We start from the raw sequence: 24,582 nt of genomic DNA, 5'->3' as shown, positions 1-24,582 counted from the left end.
ATCCTTGTCACGCTTCATGTTTTATGGAAACTGACTACAAAGAGAAGCTGGTCAGAGGTCGACGGGTGTATTCATCTGTTTCAAGCACTTTGCTCTTACTTTCTTTAATCAATTACTGCAGTTGTTTCTTTTAAATCACCTAATAATGACACAGACAATAGAAAAAAAAAAATCCCCCACTTAAAGTCAAACCTGATGTTCAGTTCAATACGGCTGCATATTTTGAAATATGACATTCTCTTTGTAGTTTGCTTATTCCCTGATTGGTTAGTTGTTTCTGATTATTTTTACAACACAGAGGGCAGAAAAAGTTCAGTTAGCTTCTTCCTTCGCTTTAAAAAAACAAAACGGAGCTCATAAAAGTTCCCACACTGAACTCTACTGTTGTCAGAGCCTTTGAGCTACAAAAGAATAAAAAATAAAACTGTATAATTGGGTGATAATTTGCAGTAGTTTAATCTCTATGATCTTGTTCTCGTTTCACATTGTCATTAAATTTGGGGTTAATATGACGCCGAATATTGCAGCTTCAAAGACTAAAACTAAAAGGCATTAGATAAGAAGAAAATGTGTTTCTGCAGTATTGTATATTCCTGATACATAATAATTAGACATCATGTCCATCCTCACGTCCTGTTTGGTAACTACCAGGAGAGATAAGTCTTTTATAATCCCGTACGGTCTGTTGATTGGAGGTCCAGTACAATTTCAGAATTTTGATGAGCGGGACATAATGAGCCGGCAGCATGAGTTGTCTTCACTAATGGTTTATTCAGTGTTTGCTGAACTGTTGGGTGGGCTTTCAAGACGATAAGTGTTATTTTTCTCCACGTATACTTGCGTCGCAAAGACCATTTCCATTTTCCGATCATCGCACTAAAGTTACGCTGCATGTTATTTCCGCGGAGCGGAGCAGACATCATGTTTTATTTTTGTGAAATAAAGGTGGTTGAGCTGGTTTTAACAGCGAATCATCACCTGCTTACCAGCATGAAATGGCAAAATCACTGTATGCACGATCCCAAAGCTTATAAACACTTTCAACTTCACAGCAAATATCCAATACAGAAAATAACATGAACATGTTGAAAGAGACTGAGTCACACACCGCAGTCCATTAACAAACTAAACTAAGCAGGAAACTGTAATAGCTCAAACAACTAATCATCTGTGAGGCGTGTGGAGAAATAATCATGATGAATCAAGGCTTGCAGCACATTTTTTCCTTCTTAATATGCTCCACACATTAGATGAGGTGTTTAAGCTGCAACGAGTCCCGCCTCTGGGCATTAATTCATCAGATCAGAAATGTGGGCTCCTAAGTGGAGAAGTAACAAACCCCCAAACCACAAACCACAAACCACCGGCCGTACTCAGAGGGGTGGAAATGTCGTTTCAAGCCAGCTGATCTCCTTCACAAGCTGCCGCCCGACGTGGCCGACTGCCTTCACCCAGCCGCGGTGGAAACCACAAAGCTCCTGCCCCAGAAAAACCCGGGTCAGACAGATGATTACATCAAGAGAACGGGTTTTCCAAATGTCACTGTGTGTGCCAACTGTCCTGCCCTTTACCTCACACCTGCTTGATTTGTCCTCATTCCCATCCACGCTCCCTCCTCCTTTCTATTATCTGCACATTCATCACCGTCTCGCGCGGTAAAAGTCAGTATACTTCACTCTTGTGAAAATCATCCCTTTGGTTCGTTTCTTGTGCCACCAATTCCTCCGTCTGATTAGATTTCAAAGCACTTTCAAAAGTCTCTGTTAGACTCTCCATCGGTCACAGTACCTCCCCCCCCCCCTCCCCCAAGGACATAAGATGTCGCATATTAAACATTTGTTTTCCACTACCTCAGAAAAGAACATTGAGGCTGCATGGATATAGAAACTAAGTTATATAAGGAAACTAAGTTATATAAAGAGGATAGTATTTCAATAAAAGTCATTTACAGATAGCATTTTTACAGAGAAGACTCTCAAGGCTTCTTTCTCTTTGATGGTCGAGCCCAACTCCAGAGTCTTCGTCCTAGTCTGAGCACAAATATAGTTTTTCTGCAGCATAAAATCCTTTGAGCTCTGAGTGGGTTGTTCAAGTTCAAACTCCTCATCAACACAAGGAGCTTTAAAATGTGGAGAACATGAAGCATTTTGCTCGTAGGTGTAATCAACTTGGAAAACTCCCGTTTTTAAGTAGACGTTTGTTTTCACGTTAAAAAAAGGGACTTTTTACGGATTACCATAATTTGGACCGTAGTAAATAAATGCAATATTTAATTTGAAAATCAAAGGGTTCCAGTGTGTGTGTGTTTGTTCTGGTTTTCACCTGGGGTGCAGGAAGCAGAGGAATTATACCCGAGTTGGGTGAGATTTGTAGATACAGCGAACAAAGTACTGAGACCTCGAACCGCAACCAAATACAACAACAGCTTTCATTGGACTTCGTTGGCATTCAAAATTCAAGACCTTGAATTAATGAAAAAAAAAAAAAAACTAAACACGAGGAATTAAAATGAGTCATTTTCCTGCTTGCAGCACTTATCTTCCAGCTCACACATACAGAGTAATGATTCATGACACTCAGAAAAGATGTGTTTCAGAAGAAAGACTTACCTGCCAGAAGATGGTGTCTATTGTGCTGCCCAGGAAGCCTTCTCTCGTTTCGGACGACAGGAGCTTCGGACCGAGGATCGTCATGAACTCTTCAAAATCAACCTGCCCGTCACCTGACCATGAAAAAAAAAATAATAATAATAAAAATAATAATAGGACAGATAGTAGACGAGAGGATTTTAAAGATGATTTCATCACTGTCGGCAGCTTTTGACAAATTAACGTCATTTAATAACCAGAAACTGTTCAGAGACTGAACCCATCCTGATCAGTCCAGTTGGTGATCCATCCGGCATCTTTAACCTGTACAGGCCCACAGGGGGCGCTGGAGTCTATCGCAGCTGACCATCGCAGGGCCGACACACAAAGACAAAAAACATCTATTCACGCTTACATTCACACCAATTTCAAATCACCAATTAACCTCGCGTGCATGCTTCTGCAAGTCGTCTTCTGTAATGTGAAGTAAAACTCAGCTGCTACATCGAATGTTTGGGCTCAAACAGGAAAATAAAAGCAGTTGATGTCTTTTGTTATTTCAATTTTAAGGTCAGCATGCTTTAAATCACACAGCTCAATGCACCGTTATTCTACTGAGAAGAAAGATTAGAAAAAAACAAATCAGTGAGCTCAGACTAGATCTATAATAGAGAGAACGGAGAAGATGAAAGTTTACAGCCGTTGGATCACTCACAACATGGAGTCCCGCATCGACTCCAACAGCACTGATCTGGGAGGTCTGCTCATATCTGTTAAAGCTCCTGCCAAAACAAAGCATCAAAACTCCAGACCGCAAGAAATGAAACGAACAGATCTTGGATTCATTTTTGAACACCCTTTAAACCTTGTTTTTTTTTCCCCTGTTACTCTAAAGTTTCTATAATCCCAGTGAGGTTTCATTATCTCCCCCGCGGAGGGTTTGTCTGGTTTTACTATCTCTACGTTTGGATGAACCAACCCCACACTGAAGCCTCTCGCTGCACATTATAGGTTCAGGGAATTGTTCAAAATGACGTGGGTGAAAAAGTCAGTAAAACCAGGAGAGAATTGAAATTTAAATTAAAGGGGTGGGCAGGTAACGCGCTGCATTCAATGCCCTGTAGCTGAACTCAAAAGGCATAATAAATAAGGCCTAAAGCGAGAGGAAGTCAGTAACTGCACAGAAAAAAAAACAACAACACGTGATCACATGCATCCACACGTGTTTTCCACATGTCGCAACGTATGATAACGTGTGGGAATCTTCTCACACGGGAATCTACGCGAGCTTCACATCGAAACCACGGAAACACGTTTCCCACAGGAACAATACGAACGCTCTGCAGGGAGTCATCTTCTATTTTTTCTGGTCTCGCCGTTGCAAACGGGTTCTACGTCCCTCCTCGTCCCACCTGCTCCTCCTGTATCTGCACAAGAGGTCCGGCAACGAGTCAGTGGAAAGTTACTGATGCAAGACGACCCAATCTGCCCCGACCTACTGTTCCTCCGCTCCCGCTCGGACGGTGGCAGCCATTCTTAGACATGCTGACACTTGTCACTTTGACGCCATTGACTCCCATCCATCCATATTAAGCAGGGCGACGGGCCAAATGAAGCAACACCGAGAGACACCGGGGGGGGGGGGGGGGGTTAGGGTTAGATGGATGACAAGATGGAGTGGGTGAACGAGTTCAAGGTAAAACAGGATGTTGTGTGTACGTCGGAGTCCGGCGACGACGACAACAACAACAACAACACTGTGGTTGAAATCTCCACTAAGTGGTCATTTGGATATTTCAGAAACTTGATGGTGCGACAACATCTCAGATTCTGTGGGTCTGTTTGGAAGATGTGTTGCGTGTCTTGGTAAAAAAAAAAAAAAAAAAAAAAAAAAGAAGAAGTCTATTCTCGTTTCTATTATGACAATGTTGTTGTCACAATCGTTCTCCCTCAGCCAGTCCGCCACTCACAATGAAGGGAAAATAAATGAATCACACAACTCCATATGACATTGACATGCCTCTCCCACACTTCAGCCCTTCAACCCTTTCTGACAATGAGCCTTCCTCCTTAATAATGAATGAAAGTTTTTAGCTGTGAATGGACATAACATTAAGTTTTATGCTGTTTGTTTATGTCGTGAGTGTCATTTCAAACCTGGAACATGAACTCCTAATGTTTGTTTGTCCGTTTTAAACAGCACCTGAAACTTTTACTACAGAGGATGAGCCAGCTAATATTACTGAACTATTATTCTGTCTGGTTTGATTTCATGTCACACTCAATGTGAAGTTATAAAAGTTTTTAAGAGCAAACTCTGCTCTCTGATTAATCCTGATCCAGCTGCAAAAACCTGCTGACAAGTTAAGACTTTCACACTTGATATTCTATAATTACTACTTCAAATTAAACCTCTTATTTTGTCATTGATACTTAATGTTGTACAAGAAGTGCATAAAAATCCCAACAGAAAACCATGAAAACGCCAAATGTTGGGGTATTATTGAGGAATGTGTTCATCCTAAAAACAGACTTTTCTTTTTTTTAAGTAACCACAGTTTGCGACAGCTCAACACGAGTCACCGAGTCACCGAGTCACCGCCCGTGTCTGTCACAGCCGACGCCACCTGCATTCGACCCACTTTTTATTTGTTATATCACAGCCAAGCGTCCCGTTTCAGCTGGAAACACAGCGATGAATTATTCAAGTAGAGATGCGAAATCCGGCTCCTTTTAGTTTCAGACAAACAAATAAGATGAAAGACGGGAGAGACTACAAACTAGAGGTCTCTGTTAGTATTTAGTGAATACATATCTACACGGGTTGAACCTGAAGGTTTAGCTAAAGGTCTTTAATACCAAAATAATAATAAAAAAAAAAAACCCAGCACGTGTTATCTAGACTGCAAAACAAAAGGCTGGTGCAATGCTGGGATCACGAACGAAGAAGAGCAGTCACACGTCTTTATGAAGGCCACGGAGAGCTCAATAACAATCACAGGGATCGGTTTGGCAGCGGCGAGCAGCACAACAGATAATCTGTCCTGATCTTCCACAGATCAGATGGACTCGGCTGCCGGGCCGAGAATCGATGGCTGCGAACGAGCGTCCGATCCTCACAGCTGCTCACCTGGCCGAGACATCCGCTCCGATTCATCCGCCGATACGGCTCCTTCACGCAGCGTCCCTTCGATCACCGTCTCGTCATCATTATACCGACGCGTACCAGAAGATCATTTCACAAATTGCACACTAATTTCTCCCGAGCAGCGTGAGCTGGTTCCTGATGTGGCAGGAAAAATAAAGGAATGAAGAAATTAGGGGGGAAACTTACAGATACGTCATTTCTTTATTAAACTAATCAATGTTTTCATCTATTTGCAATTAGAAAATAAATGTTCAGCATTACGTTTAGTTTTTTTTTTTTTTTTTTTCCTGTAGTCTAGTGATGTACTACAAAGGGATTTTTCATCTCATCATACTCTCATTGATCTGATCTGCGTGAGGTCGGGTTACAACGTGCGTCACCGTGTCTGATTTATTACCGGCGGTGGGCAGGAACTGTCGTTCCACGTTTATAGCCAATAATAGCCGCAGCCTTTATATGGAAACACCACCTGCCCGGTCAGCTGCATCTGGCTGCATCTCGTAGGCCAATCGATCCACACCGTGTTTGTTCTCCCGCTCCATCTTGTAAATCAGTGAGATTCTTTGGATATAAAAAGCCTCTCTCGGCCCGCAAATTACCGACCGAGCCGTCTTTATTGAAAAGAAATTCTTCGAAATTAACGAATATAAAGACCTCGCTTGGCATTCAGCCGACCTTCAGATTCAAAGCCACCAACATGAACTAAAAGTCCAGTATTTTCATGAAGATATTCATCAAAACTAACAAGCTGACTCAGGTCATTTAAGCACAACTCGGACAAATTCAGATTAAATACGCAGAGCCAGAAAGATAAATGACATCTAAGTGAATAAATAAATGAAGAGCGTTACTCGTCACAGACTTCCGGAGACAAAAGCCTCCGTGACCTTTGTCAGATCTGAAAGTAGCCTCGCCTGCTTCTTCCAGTTGTAGCAGACGCTGCAACAACATCCGTCCTTCAGGCATAAGAGCAGCTCGAGTCTCCTGAGATCCTGAGGCGGGTGAGTCAGAAGAGGAATAAAGGAAGTACAACTTCTTAAACTTTTAATATTCAGCCTTGAACATTGACAGTATTTCCCTCTCCGCAGTAAAACTGAACAACATTTATCAAAGACGGTGATAACGGCATGAAGAATTGGATTTTTTTTTTTTTTTTCTCCCATTTGCATTTTCCCATTCTCGCCTTATACATCTTTAAATGTCGGCCGGTTATGAAACGTCAGTCACAGTTAACGCAGACGCCGTCGCCTGTGAATGCGTCGATATCGTAGCGTTTAGTTTGTTCTGGCTGAGCGACCGAACGCCAACTTTCCCCAAACATTTTATTATCTCGCAGATTTATTCATTCATGTTGCGACATCACTTTCAGATATCTACTTTCAGACACTTTTATGTCTGTGCATGATGTACCGCATGAGGCCAGGAACCCATCCTGCAGTGCACAGAACATTTGTGTGTGTGTGTGTGTGTGTGTGTGTGTGTGTGTGTGTGTGTGTGTGTGTGTGTGTGTGTGTGTACAAGCACACGTGACTCACCGTCCATGTCTAGTCTCTGCATGATGATGGCCAGCTCCACTTCACTTGGCATGTACCCCAGAGACCGCATGGCCATACCCAACTCCTGCTTGGAAATGAACCCGTTCCCGTCACGATCCAGAACCTTAAACGCCTCCCGTATCTCTGCCAAGACAAACAGGAGAGCAAAAAATAATAATCCCGACTCAGCATTTACAAACGACGCTCATCCCCTCCCGCTTCTGATTTGTAGAAAGGTAAACGCGTGTTCATTTCACAGCGATATGTGGATTCATCTGCCAGACAACTTTGTTATTCCGGGTTTTTTTGGGGCGATTCCCCTCTCGTGACTTTGAATTCCCACTTTCGATGAAGTGAGTTGGCACTGCACCCCCCCCCCCCCCCCCCCCCCTTCATCGTCCTCTGCACACCTTTCTTTACCTTTCTCCTCTCCCTCTCTTCCCGTCTGACCTCGCTTCGGGCGGCGCGTCATGCGATCGGTCTCGCACCGCTGCCTCAACTTAACGAGATCAATTCCAGCCATCGATTCATTTTCTCCACCTTTCTGTCACAGCCGCCGGCACCTCGGCTCGTTTTTAATCTGTCACATTCCCCTTCAGTCTGTTCCCCGTGAGCTCTTGTTCAGTTCATATTGTACACTATATATTTTTTATCTTTCAGCTGAAAATCCAAAAGCAACATTAGTAAGTTGGAGGAATAAGAGTTGCTTATGGGGCATATTATCTGTTTCCACATTTAATTGTGTGACATCCAGGTTACTACATTTTTATCATATTTTGCTTCAATGCCCATTAAAAATATCACAACTGCATGAAAGCTAAATTACAGGAACATAATACATACATAATATTCAGCTTCTGTTGGGACTCATTGCCATGAAGATTTAGCTCAATGATCATTTTTTACAGTGTAGTTTGTGCTGTTGTTAATGAACAACAGGTGGAGGACTGCTTTTACATCTCATAATGCTTTATGATGTTTTCCTCACAATATTTTGCAGAACTGGTGACTGATTTAACACCATTTCAAGATAAAACTGTTCATTTACAGACGGGAGAACAACGGGTGTAAGCGAGTGACCAGTCACATCATGAAACACGAGACGTTTCATTTTCAGCAACATCAGCGCAGATCAAAGTCATTAAATAGTAAATTAATTTGGTCCAGATTGTGTTTTAACCTGAATGTGACCACGTTTTACCAAAACAGACAGATTCTCAGATCAGAAACAGAAACTGCTCACTTCGACACATTCGTCAGCAGCTGGTTGACCGGCGGCTCAACGTGTCACCGAGGCGTCAGCCGGCTTCGCTCCGCTTCAATGAATGCGTATTTCATAAGTGTGCCTACGTAGCGGAGAGGATGTACGGTAAGAGAAGTGGGAGAGACCGACGGGCATCTGGTGCTTTTAAATGGAGGTGAAATGTCACTTCTCTGAAGAACACTGCGACTGCGTGACATGCGTGAGCACACTGTTGATCCCTGAATGATTCCACACTTCATCCTTCCCGGGAACCGCGCAGGTTTTTTCTTCAAGGGATATATGAAGGACATAGACCAAACCTTTCTGCAAGTTTTAGATCCAACAGCAACAAAAACTGGCACATCCCAGATTTAAAATTCAATACAAAATTTATATTTGACAGGTGCAAATCATTTTTTGTAATGCACATCTAAATAAATACACAAAAACAATGAAACAGTACGACACTACAAAAAACTGAAAAATCCATCGTAACTGAACGGAAATGTGTTTCTGTTGATTGTTTTGTTTTTGGTTTTTTCAGAGAACAAACACACTAACAGCATTTTGTGACTGCTTGAAAACAGAATTGCCAATCTGGAGCAAAAACATCCAATAATAAGCCCATCAATCATCTTATTATCTGCCGTTCTGCCGAGATTCTGAACCAACAAAGCGTAAATGGAGCGTGAATTATGAATCGTGTCATTACGTTGAGCAGATTGTTTTGACTGTGTTAAGTACCGACTGTAGATATAAAGGAACATGGCGTGCTGTTGGCTGCTGAACCAGCGCACCTAAAGACCACATCCTCATTTGCAACAACCCAAAGCTCTGTTTTACAGATCGTATTTTCCAGAATGAAAACACACGAACGCTAACAAACCGTCACATCAAAGGCACACGGATTACTTTGCAGGCATTGAAATGAGTGTCTCATAAATAAATGTATCAGCGAGTCGAGCCTTTGTGAAGCGCTTTCCTGTCTGGAGCTCGTTGGAACAGAATAACAACGCTGTGATTGCGTCTGTATGTTGGAATAATTCGCTCTATTTCATGCACAAGTGCTCCCGTCCGTCTGGGAAAATACTGAGCTGCCAACCGAACACCTGACATTTGACACAGCAATATTTTTTGCACAAATAAAATACTAATACTAATAAATACCCACTTCCATGGAACGGGATCGGAAGCGGTCGATTTTTGTCTCGTTTTGTATCCTGGTTGTGCCTTCGTAATGTTTACCGTGTACGTGAGCATGTGCGTGTTGTGCGTATGCTTGAATGACTGATGTCGCTTTACTTGAATTATGCACTCTGCTTGCCTGACCGCTGGGATGCAGCACTGATGCTCGGCATTGACAGACTCACAGCTGGAACCGCTGCTGGAGCTTCAGCACCGAGCCGACAAACTGCAAGCAACAAACATGATGAGACGTTGTGGTTCAGGACGCCGAGCTGCGTATTGTGGAATAAAATAGCATTATTACGTTATGTGTGTATGCAGTGGTCTCCATTAAGTATATTGTTTTATGTTGAATAGATCATGATGAGCTTGATTTATATCTGGGGAGAGTTTTCATTGTTGTTTTTTTTATTAATTTTTTTTTTTTTTTTGGATAGAAACACCTGCTGAGGATTGTGGGATTATTGGACGTATTCAAAGTGCGTGATGTAAAAAGTCAAACGGGTCTTCATATTGCCAAATCTACCGTTTGAATTAAAATATCTTACTGCTGTATCCTCAACAGCAGAACGCCGTGCGGTTGTTTATATTTACGTGTCTCTATTTGTGAAATGGAAAAACTTTGTAGGCGTAATAACATCAGACCAACGTTTAAATGACTCCTCAGCATCTTTAACACCGACGCTCCATTTCAGATGAGCGCGGCGTTGCTATGGCGCCGTATTGGTGAGTACTTAAGGTGTTGTGACATCCCAGTGTGACTGAGGAGAAGGAATAACACCGTCAGCACCCTGGACAGCTCCCCCCCCCGGAGACATGTTGTCGATTGAAGGTTTAGAGATCCGGTCTGCCTGGTTCTGATTGTACAAACCAGTAGCTTCACTATAAGGTAGCAGTTCTGCAGGAAGCCCAGACACACAACCTGCCAGGTGGGAACTGTTGTTTATATGGAGATGATGTTGGAAACCCTGTTTCTTCTCCCTCTATGCTTCAGGGGGAAGCTCAGCGCTGGTGGGCTGAACAGACTCACGCCAACCCGTCGGCTTCCTGCCGTCTGGTCTAGCTCAGCATGCTCTATGAAAGAAGAGCACACGTGCCAACTAGGAAGGATTTCTTCTGCAAGCCTTTCACTTAACATTTAATAAAGCAGCCTATTTTAGATCTTGCTCCAGGACTACTACTTTTTTTTTTTCCTTTTCTTTTTGTACTGTGAAGTCTATTGGAAATCCCCCTGGAGTACCACTGTGGATAATGTGTCTAGATGCTACTACTTTGTCGGTCCGGTTACTGGAACCAGAATAATTATAACATACTGTAGAGTATAAGAACAACAACCCCTAAAAACATACTTGGTGAAAATAGCTCAATTTAACATGAATATTTAATCAAACTAAATGCGTTTAAAAATGCATTCATGTCCTGGTGTGCCATCTTTTGAACCAATTTACGTTCTGAGTAACGTCTGCTCGTGCTGGCCTGAGATCACAGATGCAGTTAAAATTTGATTTGCATAAAACTTGCAGAGAGACGTCCTAAGTTTTCCCTAAATTCACAAAGATAACCAAAGTTTGTTGGCTGGATGTAAAGTACCAACTTCACCCAGCAACATCATCCCTCAGAAACAGCACAACAAACAAATAAGGAAATAGCGCACTGAACAAACAAGAACTTGATGTTATTTACTGACCTCTTTATGTCTATATTTGGCATTTATATTATGTAAACAACATTTTAATATCTTTATCAAGAGTTATTTGTTGGCAGGAGCTTTTAAACAGAAATTATGTTCAATTTAGTGAAACTTCACAGCCTCTAAATTACTCTCACTCATTAAATGTGACATTTTATCTTTGCAATAACAGCTCGTTTTGTTCTTTCCGGAAACAACAAGATTATGAAACTTTACTCAGCTTGAATCTAACAACATATCAAAGAGCATAAAAGGCATAAAGGTGATTGGATTTACATAATGAGAGAGACAAAACGATCTGCCCTGAAACTAAGTAGGGAGGTGCCAGAAGTGTAGAAATTGCTTCCAGAGCATCTCTGGAACAAACCTACGAAGAGACTTTATGATACGGAACCAACCACATGAATAAATTAATAACAGCTGCGAAAATAAAAACAATGAACAGTCACAATTGTGATGAAGTTGGTCCACTACTTTCAGGGAATAGTGAGGAAGGTTGCACAAGAAAAAGAAACAACACGCTCAAACCAAGTTGAGTGACAGCAGCGCTCCTGAAACACAGAGCAGCGGCTCTGGAGGCAACAAGTCCATTTATGTTCACGGTGGATCATCTTGTGTATTCTGTTTCAAAGAAATAAGTCCCAGCCCGACATCCTCCAAAGGATATTTACACGCCCTGCACTGTAGTTTAAAGCGTGTACTCAAACACGCAGGCACCATGTGGAGAGAAAACACAGGTCAGGAAACAGTCACTCTTCAACAGTGTTGCCTAGACGACCGGCGTTAGTGGCGATTTAATAAATGTCAATATATTTCCTTGACTATAACTTTAATCTTCACAAAAACTAAAATCACGGTTTTGCAGTTGAAGTTGGTCACAAAGTCGCCTTCGTTTCCTCCGAAGCTGCGAACGAACGAGCGAGATACGATCGATGCAGCCGGCCGTCTCCGAATGACTGACGTATGTAAAACACTGCAGCATTATCCATACCGCGAGAAACACTCCAGGGCCTGCTGCTGTCTGTATGCATCCCAGCAGGCAACACAGGCTTCTCAAGAGAGAGGAGACATTAGCAAAAAAATAAAAAAAAATAAAAACGCAGCAGCTGACTGATTCCAGTCTGGCAGCCAGACGACAGGTCAGCCCAGCGTCGAAGGTTTTTTAATGGCGCTGGACAAATACAGTAAATTGCCTATTTAAATACTGTGAAGCAGAAGTGTTGAATGTGCAGGAAGTGGAAGGTGAACCGGGGAAGACATGCAGCATAAGAGTTTCTAATCACATCTGAAAATGGACACGTGAGGCTATTTCTATCAGAACCACATGAAAACTGTGTGTGTTGAAATGATCTGTTTTTTTCTGGTGTTATTAGGAAAACGTTTGAAAGCGCAAAACACTCGACACAGGTTGTCATCACACTGTTGGTTATAATCCTCTGAATCACTGGAAACCCGTTACCGTGTATGTTTACAGATTTATGGAATAGCAAGTACATATTTTCTTTATTTACAAAAATGAGGTTCTATCCAAAAATGCTGATTTACACATCAGTGGAACTAAATACTGTTCCAGGACACATTTTATATATAATTCTGTGTAGAAATGTCATCAAAAGAGTCAAAAGTCAGATTAAAATTTGGTGCGACTATCATTTGCCCCTAAAACAGCACTACTTCTGTAATAGAATTTGCACGTGACATCAAAGTTTTTTCACCATTGTGTCTTTAAAAAAAAAACATTAAGATAAAAACGTTTCCAGTTTCCATCTTAATTCATGGGACGTTACAAAAGTGCAAAGTTTCTGTTGAGTGAGTGCAGCAAAGGCACGAAACTTCTTTTAATCTGTACTGTTAAAAATGGATCTCCAATTAATATGAATCACAAACAATCCCCGTTTGTCCTGTAATCATGGATCTCCAAACAATATTCATTAGATTACCTTAAAAAAAAGGAAAATAATATTTTGTGATTATAAAAAAAAAAGCTGCTTTTTATATGTTTTCTAATTGCATTCATGGACACTTGTTGTGGAAATCACTAAAACTATAATGTGCTTGATATCTATGCTCTGACCAATCAGAAAAGGCCTTGGTGTCAGAAGACCAAAACGCAGAATGACTCATTCTCCTTCCACTGCCTCCAACTATCCAAACTAGAGACTACTGTGAAACTATCAATCATCCAGCAGCAGCGTACGGTAAATAATAATACAGTAATTAGAGTGTCGACAGGCCTCAGTTAGTCACTCAGTGTTTTTAAAAGAACCTCATGAGGACCACAAGTTATGTCCTATTCACTGAACAACACAAACCCATTGCAACAGGAATAAGGAATTTATACTTTGCAAATTCCTTCATGCATATTAAAACTCGACCCTGACGGAGTATCTGACTATTACCGTGCGCCGTGCTGCCAATTTTCCAGCCGGCAGCTTAATGTTGCATCAATGGATGAAAATTTCCGAGGTCTGCGGGGGTCTAGTTTGTTTGCTACCTGTGAGACTGCCACTGCTGACTCCAGCAGCCTGTTATTGATCAGGTTTGCGTTGTGCAGGCCGGGGTGATTACTCTCAGACAGACTCCAAAACAAAGGCTTCATGAACACACCCTCAGAGAGAGAGAGAGAGAGAAAGAGATGCCAGCAGACCGCAAATGCTCCCGGTGTGATAAGATATGTGGGGAATAATGCACTGCTGTGTTTTGTTGGCTCACATGAGGATGATGCTGCTGGTTTCTGCAGCGCTGTATTCTCTTTAAAACATTACTGACCATAAAACCAAGCCGGATCAGCACCTGCCTTTAAAAACAAAACCCGTTTAGTTGCCTTTTTTTTTTTTTTTTTTTTTTTTTTTTTTTGACCGGCCGTCGTGTGATTTGTGGATTTATTTTGGAAGTAACTGGAAATGTGAACAAAAGCTCCACGTAGGTTTGGGATTCTGCAACGTGTTTTCTTTTAAATGAAAAAAGAAAACGTTGCATAAATGCAGAATCCCAAACCTCCTTGAAGCTTTGTTTGTCAGTAAACATTTCCAAATGCAGCCAATGTTGTCCTTTAACTTTTGCGAACTGTTTTTTTTCCAGTTCTACAGCCTCCTCAAGCTGGCATGAAGTGGAACTAAACATAAAGCTGCAGTGAGTTTACACTCATTTGTATGCAGCACCATATTTTCCAGGTCAAAGTATTTTAGTCTCATTCAGTTGTCTTTTTTTTTGCACTGTAGAGCAGAACTTGTGTTACCGCACATATACTGTTTCTTTCTAGGAAATGCACTATAGATGGAGGATCTATAGATATGCATGAACGCCCTGAGATGCTACTAAACACGTGCAATGTCTTGAAACAGATTCCTTTGGCTTCGCCAGGTTACAGTAGACTTTAAAATATCATCTGCACTGAAGAAAAAAAATGGTGCCGGCGGTTTTCGGGGGTCGAAGGACGAGACGCGACAGACCGATCACTTCCCATGAACATGAATCATCGTGAAGTCTTACCGTGCAGCTCCTCAACGGAGATGCTGGCCAGCACGTCGCTGTCGCTGTCGGACAGCGAGCGGCTCAGGTAGTTCCCTTTGTAGAGGAGGCCCGCCGTCACATGGTGGAACGGCATCTTCTCCCTGAGACACAACAGGAGGACACGGTTAGAATTCAAACTTATCCCACATTACACGCGCTCTGAAAGACAGGAACTCCCACGTGTGACGTTTCATGGTGATTTCAGAAGATGATTTGTCCATTTTTTAAATTGGTAAAGCTGAAAGAAATTAACATCACAACGAGATCCATAAATGAAGCAGAACTCTAAATGGAAATTCACACAGTGAGGCAGACTCGTATAACTACAGGTAAATGTAGTGGACACGTGTGTGTGTGTGTGTGTGTGTGTGTGTGCGCGCGCGCTGTATGTGGAAATGAGTTGGAGGCAATTCATTATTTAATAAATTGAAGCCCAAGGGCAAAGGAAGGGAAAAATAAGATCACATGGTGCAGAGAGATGTGGGTGATTCGTCCTTTCTATTCTCATTAGATTTCATCTCGATGAGCACTTTGAGGAGTCTCTTCTGAAAACAGAATGAGGAGTTTAAAATTGGCCAAGATAATAGTTAACTCTCCACTGAATAACTGGTTCTTCGATGAATTTGCCTCTTTCAACAGTTGAGCTTTACGTCAATACTGCCGAGTCATGCAAGTCTCAGTTACAATTTACTTACAAGTTGACGTGCAGGCTTTCACAGCAGCTTGCTAAAAAAAGACTAACAAATATGCAAGTCTAATTCTTAAAAGTACTCTGTTGCCAATTTCCTCCCGAAGTGCTCTTATTACTGAGAAAGCACAAACAAACAAACAAACAAATTAAGCAGTCAGTTTATTCATTTGAAAAGTTTCCCAACTCATGCCTTAGAGGAACTGATGACTGCCTGGGTACTTGGCTAAAATTGTTTGTTTTGGCAAATTGGCAACATGCATAGAGATTTAAATAAAACTTTGCGAAAAAAACAACAACAACTGTCATGCGTTGATTATCTGATTACAGAAAAATCAATTTGAGTATGAAAGAAAACCTTTAAGGGAATCTCTTCTAACTTTTACATAAAAAAACCAACATTATTTTGTGATATCTGGGCAATATTTCATAAAACATGCATTTATTTATTTTTTTTCTCTTTTGTTGAGGCATAATTTTGAAATATATCCAAAACAATGGCTGTATTTCTCTACTCGGAGCGACCAGCCATCTGTTAGCTCACAATTTAAAACTGGTCAATGCATATTTCTTGTTTGTCAGTTTAATAAGCGTGCAAATCAAGACGTCTGCTGCTACGTTTATTACACCAGCTTTTTCTTGCTCACAATGTCAGGATTTTTCATTTCCTTATTCATCAATTATTCAATCATTTCTCAGCTGTCATTTTGAATATTACAACCATCGCTCTTTCCAGATTACGTTAGGAGCCAAACAGATATATCGTCAGCTGTTTGACACAGAAGTACGCTGTCCTGAATCTGTGTTGCTTGAAGAAATATTGATCGGCGTGATTTAGCCTGCAGCGACAGACTCCACGTACACTTCAAGACGACCACTCGCTCGGTGCGTGGAGGAAATGTCTGGCTTTCATTGGGAGTTTTCTCACGTTTCTGAAGCCTTTGCATGCTTAAGTAATCTTTTTATCCGACTAAACGCTCCCACAAACCAGCTCTAAGAAGAGGGCAGACATGCATTTCAGTTACAAGAGCCTGGATGTTTTGTTGTGAAGGACTGCACTTGTAGATAAGTCAGATGTACTGGAATTCAAAAACAACGTAATTCTCCCGTTTTAGAGAGGAATATTTGATTTTAACTCGGTTACATCTGTCTGATGGACGTGCTTACATTTCATTTAACGACAGGAGTATTCAGAATAGTGCTGAAACAAACTGATCAGGAAATCAACGGAACATGTTTTGACCATAATGAGGCTCTCACCACAAAGTCACTTTACGAGTTGTCTCTTTCTGAATGGACCGTGTAGTGACATCCATCCGTCCACTCAAACTCTGTCTGGATCCTGAACGGGAACTGGAGCCTGTCCCAGCTGACTTTGGCTGAAGTTCACTCTGGACAGGCATCCCGGTCCATCACGGGGTCAACACGGAAAGACAAACAACCACTCACATTCACACCTACGGACAACTTGGAAATCATCAATCCACGTCGCACGCGTGTGTTTGGACGGTGGGAGGAAGTCAGAAACACCTTCTCGCTCTTCACTGTTCCGACGTTATTTTCTCAAAAGCTTTGTGGTGTAGAATGAACTTTAAAACTCAACCGTTTAGGAGTAAGATGGGTTTTAAATGGTTGGCCGGACAGTTAGTTAGTTTGAGCGTCTAAAATCAGTGTTGGGATTCGTTGTTTTAAATCTGCTTGAGAATTCACACGTTACGACTGACACGTCTTCTCACTGCTGATTGGCTTCTGCCAACACCATCTCTGCCAATACTCGGTCGGCCACTCCGGTCTCCTCATGTGGTCGTTTTTTAATAGCAGTGATTTGGGTGAGATTTATTGTAGGTGCCTGTTGATTTGTGGGGAGACTCATTATTCCAGCAGAACCCTCATTCACGCTCGGACTCTTCAACCCTCAACGAGCTGAGCATCTTCCAATCAAATTTAACGACATGACCATTTGCTGCTTTGAAGCAAAGATACAAAAAAAAAATCAAAAAAATCTGACAGCACTAACAACCGTATAAGTGGACGGTACATTAACAAGTTATAACATTTTACCGCCATACTTGAGTGTAATATCTCACGAGGATATAATGTTTATTAATGCAGAAGATGAATTGTGAGATAATGTGCTGAAACCGTAAAACCCCGGATCTCGAAGTCCTTCAGAAGACGGTGTGGAACCGAGCCGTTCACGGCCTTCGGCATCATTACCCAGGATTAAATTGATCAAGCTCTCTGTTGGAGCAGCTAACTTGCACTTTTTGAACAGAGCAACGTGCACTGATCCCTTAAATGAGGAAGTGATGCATGAAACCTCAACGGAGACCACAGCTTTCCCCTCATCTAATCGCTATTCACGGCATGCTAGGATGTAGCAGTTTAATAGGAAAAGGAGGAGAGGATTTAGGAAGTTGATATTTAGATTGTCTGATAAAACTGAACCGTAGAAATAACTTGAGATAAAAATCAGTGGATGGTGCCTCGCTATTTTTACTGAGCCGGCTGCTCGGATGAATTCTGCATCTCCAACTCTTTGAGGACACAAACGCTCCTCCTTGCAAAAGAGATGCAACTAATAACTGATTTCAATGTCCAAAACTGATTTCAATGATCAATTGTTTATTCTCTAAAATATCATCACACCATCTCATCACAATCCAAACGAACGTCTTCAGTGAGTTCAATTAACAAGAACCTCTAATTGAGAAAAGCACCAGATGCTCAACAACATTAAGCAATTAATCAACTAACTATTTCAGTTAGTTATTTCAGTTTTAGTCGTGCTGTACACGCAGTCCGGCAAGAACAACTCAAGAATCTGTAAAATCACACACGACGTGACTCTAAAAGCAGATGAAACCTAACCTGGTTTTATTGGATAGTAACTCCGATCTGACATGAGGTGGAGGCCATCATCGCTGCCGTTTCACAAAGCGACTTTCAGTCAGCGAGTGAGTCGGGAGTCAGTGTCTGGCTCGACGACAGTTTCTGAATCGACTCCACTGTTGATGGTTGCACTCGCTGTGATTGGTCCTCCGGCGTTTAATCACCGGGACGAGCTGTCGCTCTGCCGTTTCCCCGAGCTCCACCTTTAAACCCAAATGTGTTTCCACACCATCGCGGACCTTCAGCAGTTCATGGATGTATTGTTTTAGAGGTGCATACGGAAAGTAAACAATCCAGAAAAAGAGTTTTAAATGATGCAATTTTCTTATTTCTCACAGATAAAAGCAAATGAGCATTCAGGATTTATAAGTCAAAGAATAGTTAAAAAAAAAAAACTCAAAAAAAGTACAAACTAAAGCATCTTCAATTTAAACAAGATTTTTAAAAGAGATCTTGATCAGATTATACCAGACCAGACCTTGAGAAAATAAAAACCATTCAGAGCATTTACAGCCTTGTTCTCTGTCAAAATATACTTCCAGTCCCACAGAAATAAACTATTTCATGGTGACTTGACAGAAGATAATCTGATACTGCATCATTATAATACTTTTAAGTCTTTTCCGGAGTTGTTAAGAGTGGGTCTCAGCAAAAATGAACCCAATTACAGCAGAGACATAAATAAAACCACCTCCACTAAACCTGAGCGCATGCCTTACAGGGAACGCACTACTTGTCCTGACTCTTCAAGGATAAGACAAAAGATGATATGACTAATCAGAGACCTTCGATCCAAAAGGAAGAAGCAGTAAGTGGCCGCTGCCATCACAATGCTGCATGTCCTCAAAGAACTGAATTGTCTCTGTGAACTTTTTGTGTCCATCAACAGTTGGTGTCACAGTAACCTCCAGGATGGAGCTGTCGTGACCCGATCAGGATCCGGACGCTGAAACAAACGCTTTAATTTCAGATTGCTCTTTTGTTTTCTTAAATATTTCCGAGAATCAAAATTGGCATCCAAAAGCCAAAAACTAAAAATATTCAATAGACGATGGTGAGCATAGAAATAAAAATTAAACAATGAAGTGATCTCCGCTGCGATGTAAACATGATGCACTTCCCTTTCAGGAGTCATTCATGTCATAAATGTGTAAATGATCCCGAACAGACACCATCTCAGATAAAAGGAGCTCTTTGAGTACAAGTATATATCAAGCAGATTATTTCTACTAATTCTTCTCTTAATGATTGAAACTTGTTATTCACTAACTCAACATATAACTGAGGCGGTTCTTTGAGTTCCAACCCTCTCGGTCCTTTATTAAGACATGACTAATCGAATCATGACCGCACCGGCGTGCCAAACCAGTCAGTCCTCCGCTCTCGAGCTGGACTCTCGAAGAGGGAAACCTGATGAAAGGACCACAGCTTTGCTCACAGCTTTCTGCATGACAAGAAGGCCAGATGGCAAATTCTTACATCAGACCCTGCAGCACAACAGCCAACAGCCACCGGCTGATAGAGGAACACGAGCAGAACATCGTGTACCGGCCACCGGCCATGAAATCAACTTCCTAAAGGACGCTGATACAGCGACACGTCGATGAGCATGTAGAATAACCAGCCTCAGTTAAATACGCTAGAATTTCCCTTTCAAGGTAGAAAAGAATCGTTATTTCCATAACCACCCCCCCCCCCCCACCGCCCCCCTTCACAAGGCAAAACTGCTGAACCGTAATGACAAAAGAAAGGTAGATCCCCACAGAAGGTTTAACGTCTCCCGCGCTGCTCTCCGTCATTTCAATTATGTTTTTTGATTGCAGTCTTATCGGAGATGTGACGGCGAAGCACAAACACCTGGTGTGACATCACAGGTGGAGGCGGTGCCTCACTCGCAGAATACTGACAAAGTTTCCACCCAGAGATCAGAGCGGTTTGATCATTTTTCCATCAGTAACAGTCAGCTGGCATAAAACAAATGTCCAGTTCAGGAAACGACAGCACTATTAAAACTAAAAACAGGAAGATTTCTGGATGTGTAACCTTTTAAATGGAGTCACACGTTTAGTATTCTGGTCACACTTCAGTCCTGCCTGTCTCACCGTGTCTCCATGTAGTGAAGCAGCTTGCAGCCGTCTGATAGCCGCTATCATTCATATGGATTCATGTAAACACGGTGAGCTTTTGACAACGTTGTACAACAAAGAGATAACAAAGAGTTCCACCTCACAAGTCATGATTAATCTGCCTTCAATAAATCTAATTGTTTCTGTTCGTCAGGTTTGTAAAATGACACCAAGTTGCAAAAGACAACAAATCTAAATGTGAGAAAATGTGTCCCTGTAATGCAAAAAAATAATGTGGCGGGTATTCCTGTCAATCAACGAAACGATGCCAGGACTTTTCACAAAAGAGTAATTTATAGTTAAAGGACTTCCCGGCGCTGTGCACTTTGCAGTCGGGGCAGACAACACAACCAACTGGGCGCGAAGGCAATTCATCAACCCGTCACTGCAACGCTCCACAAAGTAAGAGGAGAGACGGGAGTGTCCCACAGAGGTGCCACCTCTCTGCACACATTACCAGCCGGTCCCTGCAGCAACAGACTCTTCCTCCGTCTCTATGCTGATTCTTACCCACACTGGAGGCTGGCATCGCACTCCGTTGGGTACTGCAGCACAACAGGCTCCCTCGCCGGACTCTCCATCACGTCCACCGTCCCGTCCCTCAGGTACGGGTTGCCTGGCAAATCTCCGTTTACCTCCGATTGCGTCCCCGGCGGCGGCAGCGGCGGCGGCGGCATGCTGCGGGGCTCCACCGTCTGAGGATCGGGCTCGGTGACCTCCTCCTCCATCACACTCTTACATGCAGCGGTGCCTCCAGCAGCAACAGCAGCACTCCGCCTGTCCACAAACCACTGAGCCCAGCTGCCTCCACAGTTTGGTCCCGTCCCACAGCAGCAGCATCAGTTCCCAGAAATCCGCTGTTAATATTTGAGTAGTGAGAGCAGCAGGTACGGCGGCTCCTCTCACACTCCACTCCTTGGCTCCTTACTCACTCCCTACACTCCCCCCCACCTCCCCCCCTTTCTCTCTCCCTCCCTTTCCTCTCGCTCTCTCTCACTCTCCAGTGCAAACATTCCTCCACATGGGGAACAGAGTGGAGGGCTCATTAGTGAGTCCCGATGACAGACTCAGCCCTGCCTGCCTGCGGCTGTGCTCACAAAAACACAGAGAGGCTGGAGGGAGGGAGGGAGGGAGGGAGGGAGGCAAAAAGAAAGTGAGAGGCAGATGAAGAAAAAAAAGAAGAAAAAAAAACGACAGGTAGTCAAATATGGAATTAGAGACAAACGGGATCTGTGGAAAAAGAAGGAAGATGGACAGATATGGTGATATGGAAACTACATGCAGCCTTTTGCATCCCTGAGGAACATGCTCACAGTGCTGCAGGTCAACACCGGATGCTGTGAACACCGATCACGGAGCCACACGTCTTTGGGCGAGCGCGCGCCACCGTGTGGAGCTGAAGCGCGCGCGCGTCAGACGCTATGCAACGGGAGACTTGGTAGTGGTGATGGAGATTTTTTTTTTTTTGGGGGGGGGGGGGGGGGTCTACAGTGAGAGCTGTGCTGAGCCTCCTCACGGCTCCTGTACATCACATCGACTCCCAACACACGCGCACTTCCTGTGAGCTGCTTGTCGTCAGTGTGACAGAAACGACATTCGTCCAACAGCCATCACCATCATCATCATCACCACCATCATCATCATCATCATCATCACCGCTCCCCGACGCGTCCACCAGCCGCCACCACCGCTCCCCGACGCGTCCACCAGCCGCCACCACCACCACCACCACCGCCGCTCCCCGACGCGTCCACCAGCCGCCACCACCACCACCACCGCCGCTCCCCGACGCGTCCACCAGCCGCCACCACCACCACCACCACCGCCGCTCCCCGACGCGCTGCGCTGCGCTGCTCATCTCCTGCTGCTTCATGATCGACGGCGGGTTGAAATAAACGCAGGCCGAAGCGTATCTTTGTCTGAGAGCTGCAGCTGAAATGCAGGACTTTGTAAGACGATTTATCTGCAGGTTAAACGTCAGTAAAATACAATTTAAAAAATAAAAACTTTACGCTTATGGTGTAGCCCGAAACTACACATGGATCTCTTTGAAATGTCATTAAAATGAAAAGTGAAATATGAAATTGACGTATTTTAAAGCATCTTTCTTCTCACATTCTCCACAGTAGCTATTTCCCATCTGCAGCAGTGATGAACACCGGACTCGGGAGAGGACATGCGGGTCTTGACCGAGCCATTTTCCAACAGGTGTGGGCCTGATGGGGGCGCGCACAAAACAACAAGCTCGAAGCCGGAGCCGTTAACGGAGGTCATTTATCGCCCGATTCCCACAACTTACTTTGGAGGGTGTTCGATGTCTGCTGGCGATCAGTCAAATTCGTTAATCGATGCTCACAGTAGGATCCAGTTTCGAGACTTGAGAGGGACTCTTCAATCAGCGTCGTCGATCGATCCCGTTGATGATCCCGTTGATGATCCCGTTGATTGCTGTTACCAGTGAATTATTCCTTTATTTTGACAAAGCAGCGCGGTCATTTCTTCCCATGGTAGTAAAGATGAAAAGTCACACCGGCTGGTTTGTCGTCTTCTTTTTTTTTTTCTTTCTCTAAAATGAAGTCCAGCAGCGCATCGCGCTTTTATTCGAGTTGCACTTTTCGCCAAACTCTCATCAGTGTTTCCAATCTCTGGTTCCACGTCGTATCCACTGGTTTTCACAGACTACGGGGTGGAATCAGAAGAAGGAAAAACATTGAAGTGCACGGATCCGTTGTCCCGATCCACACCAACAAATGCAGAGCGTCGGTAAGATTGATGAGAGCACGCGATGGCCAACGGAGACTCTCCAACCCAAATCAATACGCAATCGAAGGAAAGCAGCGGATTGGCTGCTTTTACGCGTTTGCCTTAATCGGTTCATTGTGTCGTTTTCAACCGGAGAAACTACCGGCACCGTTGAAAAACATTTCATTTCATCCAAGGCGTTTCATTCCGTGCACTAAATCTCAGAAGTGAATCGGTGTCACATCAGCCAAAACAAGATTTATCGATTTCAAAATAATGCCCACCAATCATAAACAGGAAACACTTCATTTCTCCTCACAGCTGATTAAAAGAAAAGTAATTATGAAGGCTATTTCTTTCATTCATTTGCTCTTGATTCTCAAACAGTTTAGTTTTAAAGTTGTATTTCAAAAGTTCTGATTCCAGTATTTTCTGCATTTTCTGTGAAAGGAGGTCAGTTGATGTTGATGTTCAGTATCTTCTTGATCCAATAACTTACATTTTCATTATAACAAAGTCTAATCTGCTTCTTCAAAAACTAGCAGATCAAGGGAGACACGGTTGAATCAAACATACACTCAATATCACCAGTTCTGTTTTCCTTTTTAGGAAGATGACGCATAAATATTGTGTCTCTTAATGGACCACTGAGTTGATGTTTAAGTGGATTCAAAAGAAACTTGCTTTAGTCACATGACCCTCCCCCACATGACAGATGTGAAAAGTTGTGCTTTGTAGAGGACAGTAAAGAATACATGTATGCATTAAGTATTAATATGGAGGGGAAATACCTGAAATCCTGAGAAAACAGCTTAATAGAAAAAACCCGAGGCCGGTCAGCATCTGACTGAAAGTCTGAGAGTAGGCGAGTAGTTGGCCGGAGAGGAGTGAGACGTCGCTGTTGTTCTGCTCACCCTCCTACTGTCACTGACCTGGAAAAGAAGCAGAGCAAACGGTTGGACAGGTAGTTCTGCTGTTGACCCGTGTTGGCACGTAACGTAATAAAGAAGCCGAGCTTTTAGTTGGTGCAAATGTGGAAGACATTTTCTGTTGAATACCTGTTAAGAGTCAGTGGTTGATTTCCCCTGAAGGCTACGAGCCTGAAGGCAAGAGCACTTTCTGCACACCCACTCTCTTTTCTTTATTATTATTCCTGTCAGTTAAATCCAATGAATGCCTTGTCTAACGTGGGTATTGTTCATTTACCAGAGCTATTCTAGATCTGGGTAATT

General features: G+C 42.9%; 1 protein-coding gene across 4 annotated transcripts in view; it reads right to left on the bottom strand.

Annotated features, from left to right (window-relative positions):
* caln1 (calneuron 1) overlaps positions 1-23,451 on the bottom strand; it is a 45,413-nt gene extending 21,962 nt beyond the window's left edge. The window contains exons 1-4 of one of the 4 annotated variants that reach the window (XM_069160993.1): positions 22,908-23,451; positions 14,882-15,003; positions 7,272-7,415; positions 2,610-2,722 (exon numbers count right to left, since the gene is read on the bottom strand). In XM_069160993.1, coding sequence (XP_069017094.1) covers positions 2,610-2,722; positions 7,272-7,415; positions 14,882-14,996 — 372 coding nt within the window. In that variant the 5' untranslated portion in view covers positions 14,997-15,003; positions 22,908-23,451. Of the gene's footprint in view, positions 1-2,609; positions 2,723-7,271; positions 7,416-14,881; positions 15,004-21,118; positions 21,550-22,723; positions 22,810-22,907 lie in introns of those variants that run through there. The other 3 variants (XM_069160991.1, XM_069160990.1, XM_069160994.1) reach the window with 3 other exon arrangements.
* Between the last annotated feature and the right edge of the window lie 1,131 nt (positions 23,452-24,582).

Source organism: Embiotoca jacksoni, unplaced genomic scaffold (assembly GCF_022577435.1).
Source record: "Embiotoca jacksoni isolate LCO1_2020_lvr unplaced genomic scaffold, fEmbJac1.0.p SCAF_28, whole genome shotgun sequence".
Taxonomy (NCBI): Eukaryota; Metazoa; Chordata; class Actinopteri; family Embiotocidae; genus Embiotoca; species Embiotoca jacksoni.
Note: the sequence above shows the minus strand (reverse complement) of the source record. Positions and strands in the feature narration are given on the sequence as shown.